General features: G+C 38.6%; 1 protein-coding gene across 1 annotated transcript; it reads left to right on the forward strand.

Moving 5' to 3' along the window:
* The first annotated feature begins 265 nt into the window (after window positions 1–265).
* On the forward strand, window positions 266–7646 carry LOC146526189 (E3 SUMO-protein ligase ZBED1-like). Its single transcript, XM_085161416.1, has 3 exons — window positions 266–6316; window positions 6688–6700; window positions 7019–7646. Exons 1-3 carry the CDS (start codon window positions 6099–6101, stop codon window positions 7520–7522), a joined length of 735 nt encoding a protein of 244 aa, XP_085017542.1. The 5' UTR covers window positions 266–6098; the 3' UTR covers window positions 7523–7646.
* The last annotated feature ends 1767 nt before the right edge of the window (window positions 7647–9413 follow it).

Here is a 9413-nt window from a genome sequence, read left to right on the forward strand (position 1 = left end):
GTATATACTTATTTAGCCCTACCCCCTCAGGTTTACATCCTCATCGTCTAAATTTGAACAACAAAAACATATACAACGCCTTCAACTTAGAACATAACATCACAAAAAACATATTTTCTCATGTTCAACTAAACTATATTTAGATTTGCTAATTTGCAGAAGAAAATAATCATCAGTTTGACTGCTGTCTTGGGTTAATTGCATTTTCTTCATTCTTATACTTATTTAAAATTTCTTTTTTGAGTTTTATTTTAAACTGGTTTATATCACTACTGACTAGGGATGCACCGATACCGATACTGGTTTCGGGTATCGGGGCGATACTGTAAAATGTGTGTGTACTCATACTCGTAAAAGTTAACCGATACCATGAACCGATACTAACTTATTTCATTAGTCAGAGGGTGGCTTGTCATTCCTGTTGTAGTTTTTTAGATTGGCCACTAGGGGGACAATTATTATTTTATTTATTATTTATTTTATAATTTTTTATATTTTATTATTTATTTAATAATAATTATTTTGTTTCTTTGTTTACAATATGGACACTCTGCAATAATTTAAAAGTTTATTTTATTCTCAAACCTAATTTGTATTTATTTTATTCTAAACAGAAGTGTTTATTTATTATTCCGAAAGCTCGAGACAGTGCCAATAGTTCAGTGATATTTTGTAAAATTACAATGTGGAGACTCTGCAATAATTTAACAGAAGTGTTTATTTTTCACTTGAAATTTTTTTGTGGTCATTTTTATTAAGATTTTATTTTTTATCGGCAGGGAATATAATAAAACCTGTCTTCCAATTAATTGTATTTGTGTGTGTGTGTGTGTGTGTGTGTGTGTGTGTGTGTGTGTGTGTGTGTGTGTGTGTGGTAGAAGTATCGTTTTTTGTACTCTGTATTGGCAAGTACTCAGATCCAAGTATCGGTATCGTATCGATTTGAAAAAATTAGTATCGTTGCATCCCTACTACTGACCTTTATTTCTTCTTCTAACTCATTCCAGAATTGAACTCCCGCTATTGAAATAGACATCCTTTTCAATGTTGTTCTTACTCTTTGTAATTTTAAATTCCACTTCCCTCTAAAATTATACCTCCCTTCTCTTTCTAAGAACCATTTACTTATTTCGATTGGGAGCATCCCTTTCCTTGCCTTATATATTATTTGCACTGTTTTAAACTTCACCAGATCCTGGAATTTTATAGCTTGCGTCCTAATAAAGAGTGCGTTTGTGTGAGCCCTATAGCCCTATACCCCATCGTTCAATAATCAACAAGTCAGTGCCCTGATCCCACCCCAAGCCTCTCTCCTCTACATGTAACAGTGTATTGAACCCTAAAAACTGCCTGTGTGTGTGTGTGTCAGGAAAATCCCACTAATAATGGATGAATGTAGCTTGTAGTGTAAAGCATTTTGAGTGGTCAATAAGGCTTGGAAAGCACTATATAAATGCTCTCAATTAAAGCAGGCTTTTTATGATGCATGTATGGCCTCCAGGTCTGATTTGATTGGGGAGTTGGCTTGCACTTGATTTTTAGACTGGACAGACACATCCGTCACTACTAACTAGTTAAAGAGAGCAGTTTCACCATTTACCCGATACAAACCATTTAGATACATTTGGATCAACTCCAATACAGATTTTTTTTTTGTTGTTGTTGTTTTTAGATCTTATCAAGACATATTGATTAACACAGTGACAGAACAACAAAAGGACAAACACAGTGTTAAACAGAACATGCACAATCAATTTGATCATTCTTTCTAGTGTTAAAAGGCACAACAGATGAAAGTATGCAGTACATTCTGCGACTGGTGTGAGAAAATATCAATTCGTTGCTCCTCATTTAATAAAACACTCCAGCTTTTGTCTCTTAATGAAGTTAAATAGTGAAGCTGCATGTTTCCAAGTGTATATAGCCTCAGGATAAAAATCTTTGCATTTACAAAACTGATTGAAGTAAGATTACAGAAACAAAAGAAGAGCTCGTGTAGATTTTTGCCTGAAGGGCTTCAAAAACTACAGAAAGGTATATTTCTTAAATAGGCAGAATCATTACATGAGATAAGAAGAGAACACGGTTTGTGCCATTTACCGAAGGTAGAAGTGCGCTGGGATTTGATAAGAAATACTGTTTAAACTGAACAATTCGATTCTATAGTAAATTGAACTGCAAGCAAACGATCTATTGCAGAGACATCTTTTTTTTCTTGACCCTTGCACACAAGGTCAAAGGTACCTTTATGCAGCGTTTTTGTTTCTGTTTTCCTTATGCATGAATCATTGTGTTGTAAGTTATTTGTTATAATCATTGAACAGATTTACTCAGCAGTTATGGTTGGTTTAGCATGGAACTAAAGTTGAGATCTTAATTGGTTCTCATTAATAAGTCAACAAAGTAATTAGGACACAGGGGTGGAGGCTATATTTGTGTTTGATTACATGGTCAGTATGTTATGAATACTGAGTGTTCCATATTTCACTGTTTCAGTACAGATTTCATCACATTGCAGTTGTTATTTTGGAGTTGGTACTTGCCCAGTAATACATTACTGATCAAAGAAAGTGCATCAGTCCTAAAACTGTAATTGTGGTTTAAATAACCCAAACACATGGCAATATTTCTCACAAAGACTATAGACCCTTTGTATAATTCAGAAAGCTCTCTTTGGAACCACAAATTGGAGTCTCTTCAGATACTGGGCTTTTTAACCCTTTAAAGCCAGTCAGAGTGGACACGCTCCGTTTTGCGTAACTATTTTAAAATCCCGGTAGCACTGCAACCACGTAAGCTAGCGCAATAATTTTTTTGCATATGAAACCTGAGGAGTTGTACTTACATCTTATGACATCAGCTTGTCCTAGGTCACAGTTTCCTTCCACATATAGCTTTGCAAAAATTGCATAAAAAGCGCTTGCAGCAACAAAAACATAATATTCCAGAAACACGCTTTGCCGATCCGATCAGCTGTTTGTAACACTTCCCACATTGAAATAGACGTCAGTGCGAGCGACCACATGTCCACCATTTCCTGTCCGAAACCGGAAGTGATGTCATTTTCGCACAAAATATAGTTTTTTACTTGTAGGCCTTAAAAGCATATACTGGTGTTTTTATAAGTCATGTTTGACTTTGTGCTTTTCTGAATAGTTTCTGTGATGCTTAGAAGTCAAATTGCACTGCTGGAAATAGTTTATTTTAATGCACATGCTGTTTTCTTTGCATTGTTATTCGTTTTTCCTGCAGTATATAAAAATTGGTGTATCTCAAAAATAAAACTATGAAGACACTCAAAATAAATTTCCTGTTGTTGTAAACTATTTTTTGCAACTTTTTTGTATTTAAAGTTTTGAGGGATAAGCCTCTTAAATTTCTCCAAGTAGAAATATATGTAAAAAAAAACAAACAAAAACGATTTTAATTTTTTTGTAGTTTATTGCACTTTTTTGCAATTAATGTAATTACTATGGACTTAATGCAGACATATTATTAAAATATGGGCTATAACAGTTGTATTGACGTATAGCAACTTGAAAAGCTCCCAAAAATGGCTCTACAGCATGTAAAAATATAAAGTAAGCTCTGGCAGACTTGGTTCTATGGTAGGTCTTAAAGGGTTAATTTCCCTATTATATATCGAGGGCCTAAGTATGTTTTCACACCTGATAAACTCCATTGAATATCCAGCAAACCAGTTCCAGATAAAGATAAAGATGTGTGCACAAAGACTGACATTTTCCTAGAAATTTCTGAAAGCAGATATCCGTCAGTCTGATTTACAAATTAATACTGCAGCTGGGAGGTCTGACATCCATTCCACTTGCATCTACGACCAGAACTGGATTTAGACACAACCTTTATGACCTGTTTGCATATCAATACTTTTGTGTGCTCTGTCAGTCTTTTTAATGAACAGGAAAGGAGGTAGTGGACTTTCATCTGTCATTATGCGCATCTATTACGCATGGCTTAGGTTATTTATAGTGCCCATAATATTATTAATTCAGCACATGCTTCAGCAAAATCATCATCAGTAGTCATATTTCCCTCTTCAATAGCGATAGGACAGTGATAGGATTCATGAGTGCCCTTTATTTAAACCAGTGACTGACACCACTAGTGAAGATAATACTGTTTTACATTTGTTTCAAAGGTAATATTATTGTTATTAACAGCAATTTAAAGGTTAAAATGTACATGAATTTTGACGTGTGTTTTTGACTTGTCCCCTCTTTCTCTTAAAGGACAGCAGCTCAGCAATTTTATCCCAGCGTGATTTATCTGTTACCCAGAGACTCTCACAGTGTCATAATTTGGTTTCCTAAGTCTCTAACTGCCTCTATACATGCTCAGTAGGTTTGTGATCAAGTGTCTATGAAGTCAATGTCAACTACAGTGAGCACTTCCTGGTCTTTTTTGGTTTTCAAGTCATTTTTGCAAAGCTTTAAGGTATGTTTGGGCTCATTATCCTGCAGGAGCATGAATCCTTTCTCCACAGAGATGAAGGTTAAGCATGTGTCTGAAGAGGAGTGCTGCTTCCACTCGGTCAGAGTAGAATTCAGTACAGGTGCCTAACTCAAGCTAAGCAAATCCACACAGAAAATTCCAACCACCGTGTTTCATTGTAAGTTTGATCTCTTATTTATCTCCTTATAACTTCCACTGACTGAAATCTGAAACTTTGATTCATCAGGTAACAGGATCTTTTTGTTTTCTTTTAGGCGACTGGATTTTTAAAAAAATGTATTTTTAGAAATTGAGGTGGTTTAGGCATCTGACTCCCGCGTGCCTCCTGGGTGAGGTGTCTCAGGCATGCCTTAATAGGAGGAGGGCTCAAGGCAAACCTGAAACGCAGCAGTGGATGGATAGATGTTACTGGGATTATTTTCTATAGCATTGTATTGGGGAACAAAAAGTCTTCCTCACCCGACTGGCAGTGGTTTGTGTGTGTTCCTCGGTTCTTAGGTGTTCCAATTGGTTGTGAATCTCTGTGCACGTAGTCGAAGCTTTCGTCTTAAATCCTGCAAAATGTGTCCCTTCTTTAGACTGAAAACTGTAGGAATTGTGCATCTAAAACGATCATGTTCTCTGCATCATTTGACAGCTCAAAAGTCTGTGTTTCAACCCCAGCTGCATCTGCATCTCCCTGATGACTTCCCAGCTGCTTCTCAGGGCTGATTGTAATAGTTTGTTACTTAGTAAGAGGTTTTTGTTTTTAATTTGTTTTGTTTTTTTGTTTTTTTAGCATTTCAAAGAATTGTTTTAATCTTTCAGTTACTCAATTTACTACTAATTGTTATCAACTTTCTTGCAGTGAGTTTCTGGTACTTTTTTTGGAGGGGGGATCTGGGCTCTCAGCTCCAGTTCTGAAATTTATCAGTACCTTTTTGCAAGGTAGAGAAACTGTCTCTACCTCTTGTCAGTTCTGTTTAGTAGTGAATGTTCTACAGCAGCAACTGTTTAGCTGCTAAATCTGCAAGAATGTCATTCACAAGTTGATGGGATGGATGCCAAAAATGGGACTAAAAGAGAATAAATGAATATGCAGAGAATGTAACCGAAATATCTCAAATGACTACAATAGCACTCTAAAATGTGTTGTAAAAATGATTCTATGTGTGTGTTCCTGAGGCCAGTGATTTTCATGACAAAGCCATGCCTGTTTGCCTGTTTTTTAATGCAGTGCTGCCTGAGGGTCCAAAGTTCCTGGGCATTCAAAATGAATTTTCAGCCTTATTACTTGCAGACCTTTAAAGATATTGTGGCGTGTTGGGGGAGCAGTTAGTTCTCTCCCGACATGTGCTGCTGTTTAGATGTTCTTGTTTTATCGTTTATGGTTACATTATCTTAACTGTTGTGTATATACTGCGGTACAAAGTCACTGACAGTTTTTATTCGATAGAAAGAATGCAGTACCATAAGTGAGTTAGGGCTGTTCAATATAACGATATATATCGGATGATGATGATATGAAAACGTATATAGCTGCACATTACGCTATCGTTTGTTTCGTGGTGTTGCAAAATAAACTGTTTACGGCAATATTTTCTTCATTGTTTTGATGGCCACCACGTGGATGCAGACACACTAGCATGGCTGATGAAGACGAGGCAACACCAGGTAGCTCCACACAGAAGGACCTTGTTCCTAAACGAGGGGCTACCTCTGTAATATGGAGATGGTTTGGATTTGAAGAGTCTGACACAGACCAGAAAACGGTACTGTGCAAATTATGCTGCAAACCGATCGCTACCACAGACTCCAACACGACAAACCTCTTCTACCACCTCTGCAAAAAGCACATGAGCGAGTGTTATGATGATTTCTGATATGAGGTTCAGTTCTACAGTGGTGATCGCAGGGTGTGCACAGGTCAAGTGCCACTATGACCCTCCAGAAAATAACGAGGACAGGGGATGATCGTTCAGCTCTTTAATGGCAGATTTTGCGTGAGTGTGGGTATGTGTGTGGTTCTACAAACAGAATGGAAAAACAGAACACAAATTACAATCAAATTATAGACAACAATAATCACCATATAACATATTACAGCCACATACTTGTCTTATAGGCCCTACTACTAAGCTGGCGGCCTTTACCTATAGTCTGAACCATATTTGGCAACAAAGAACATAAACATCTTCCTATCACTTAACTCTTGTGCCCTACTCACTTATGAAGCCAACTAAAGAAGGTAAATACACATAACAAATCACCAACTCAAACCAAACTCAGTTTGGCCTAGGCGAACTTAGCTTAGCTTAGCCCGCTTAGCTTAGCGATAACTTAGCTTATAGAAAATGTACAAACAGAGGATGTCCAGAGCGATAAAACATACAGGCTATCCTTCTTACACAAGAAATATCCTGTAACTCACCAGTCTTATGGACGCACACTCTCATTGAACCCACATAAACTGCTCCCGAGCATAACTTGTGATTCACACTGCCTCCACGAACACCATTTTTCATCCCAGTCAAAACATTACTCACAAAACGGCCGCGCCCTCTAGTGGCGAGGGAGAAAACCGCATCACAGTCCTGCCTTCAGAACAGCGAGCATGCAGAGTTTACAACTGAGAGGCAAAAAAGAGCCGCCAGGTGCTCAAAATACACTACGGACTCTAACGTTAGAACAGGCTTTTGCCCGTGTGACGGCTTATAAGAAAGACTCGCGAAGATGGAAGGACATAACAGCGGCCATTACAACTTACATGTGCAAAGATATGGTCCCCTTTTACACCGTTGAGAAAGAGGGGTTTCGCGCATTAATAAAACTGCTCGACTCCAGGTACATAATTCCCGGCCGAAAACATTTCACACAAGTTGAGTTGCCTCGTTTATATTACGAGTGTAGGGCCAAAGTAGAGGGTGAAGTCCGCAACATTGCATGCTACGCTGCAACAACGGATATGTGGACGAGCCGCACAACACATCCTGATATGAGCTTGACAGTGCATTTCATCCGAGACTGGACACTCTGCAGTCGATGTTTGCAGACTTTTAAGACTTTTTAAGTTATTTTCCTGATGATCATACAGGAGAAATGATAGCCAGAGGCCTCAGGGAAGCTCTTGAGTCGTGGGGACTGCATGAGGATCGTCTAGTGTGTGTCACTACGGATAATGCTGCAAACAACAGTGTTGCCAACTCCTTAGTAAGGAAAATCGCTATTGGCTGTCCTAAAAGTCGCTAGAAGTTGCCAAATGACGTCATCACCTAATTTGCATAATTGGTCATGCTAATGTAATTGTAACCTACGTTGTTGGAGAGAGAAATAACATCGTGGAAGAGACATAAAGTGAGTAAAAAACGTCCTAAATGCATTTAGAATTTATTTAGAACTACAAATTAAATTTATTTTAGCAATTATTGTGTTTTTAATGTCACAATTCCAACCCTGCTCCTTTATCCGGCAAAAGTGACCCGAAATTGGCACTCTGGTGGAGTTACTTTGTGTGTGAGTGTGTGTGTTTATAAGTAGTTTTAAACCTTGTGATCCACAAAACAACATAACAGTAAAGGAAGAACTGACTGCATTACAGTCAGTGCTGGAGCAGAGGCTTCGCTCATGCGCGATTCATTTGCCGTTTGGACGCACAGGTGTGAACGTTTTCTGCCCTGATAGCAGCTGGGGGAGGACTATCCTCCGCCTGTGAGCGCTTTGGCACGGGTGAGGGGTGAGCGATATGCGTTTTCACGTCAAAAAGTCGTCATAAATAAGTCTCCAATAATACCAGAAAAAGTCGCCAGATTTGTCGCTAGTCGCTTTTTAGAAAAAAAGTCGCTAAGGGGGTCTGAAAACTCGCTAAATATAGCGACAAAGTCGCTAAGTTGGCAACACTGCTTCAGCAGAATGAGTGGACACGCTTACAGTGTTTTGGTCACCGTCTCCACCTACTTATGGCGAGTGTCTAAATGCAAAATTATATTTCAGTAATAATAAACAATAGCAGGCCACGTAGGATATTACAGTTCTAAAGGTACTATTTAAACGAGCATGTTAAAAGCTTGGAAGATTAATTGCTACCAAAACAATTTGCTTAAGGCATCATTTTCCCTGCAGCGTTTACTGTCAGCGTTAATCTTGTTAAAATTACCTTTACGCCACAACTGCATTAACACGGCAAATCTCCGTTAACGAGTTACCGCGGATTGCCCCGTGCGCCGCACTACAATGTGCAAACTAACATTTTACTAGAATGTAGCCTAAAAATTGTTTACTTCTGCCTTAAAATGTAACCAATAAATATATGTATCTTACATTTTTTTTACACAGAGAGGAATTTGAAACTACTTCAGGTGGAACGAGCAGTTGGTGTCTGCAAGCGATTGGTGAGTGCCTTCTCCAATTCATGGAAAAGACGACGTGAACTGGCCAAGGTTCAAGCAGAATTGGGCTTACCTGCTCACCAGCTTATCACAGACACCCCTACCAGGTGGGGCTCCCTGCAACATATGATTAACAGAGTTATAGAGCAAGAGAAAGCGCTCTCACAGGTTCTCCGTGCAGACAAAAAAACAAGACATCTAGTCCTGACATGGCAGGACATGGATGTTCTTGGATCCTTGAATAAAGCTCTGAGTCCTCTCACGGAATTTACAGATGCTTTAACTGGGGAGCATTATACCAGTGTGTCATCTTTTTAACACTCAAGTGCTTAAGCCTCAGGATGACGACACACAGCTGACCACCACCATCAAAGAGGGCATCCTGAATTATTTAAATGACAAATATGATGACCAAACCACACAGGAGCTGCTTGACATGGCCTCCTTTGTTGACCCTCGTTTCAAAACAAAATATATTTAAGAGGAGAAGGTTGCGAACATCAAGACCAGAGTTTTGTCAGAACTGGAGAACCTGGTGGCTCAGCAGAGGCAGCCACCCTTCCATCAGCTGGAGCT

The sequence above is a fragment of the Neolamprologus multifasciatus genome, chromosome 1, assembly GCF_963576455.1.
Source record: "Neolamprologus multifasciatus chromosome 1, fNeoMul1.2, whole genome shotgun sequence".
Taxonomy (NCBI): Eukaryota; Metazoa; Chordata; class Actinopteri; order Cichliformes; family Cichlidae; genus Neolamprologus; species Neolamprologus multifasciatus.

Bases quoted from the DNA above. Each gene is read 5' to 3' on its own strand.
- LOC146526189 (XM_085161416.1), top strand. From the start codon at position 6,099: ATGGCTGATGAAGACGAGGCAACACCAGGTAGCTCCACACAGAAGGAC.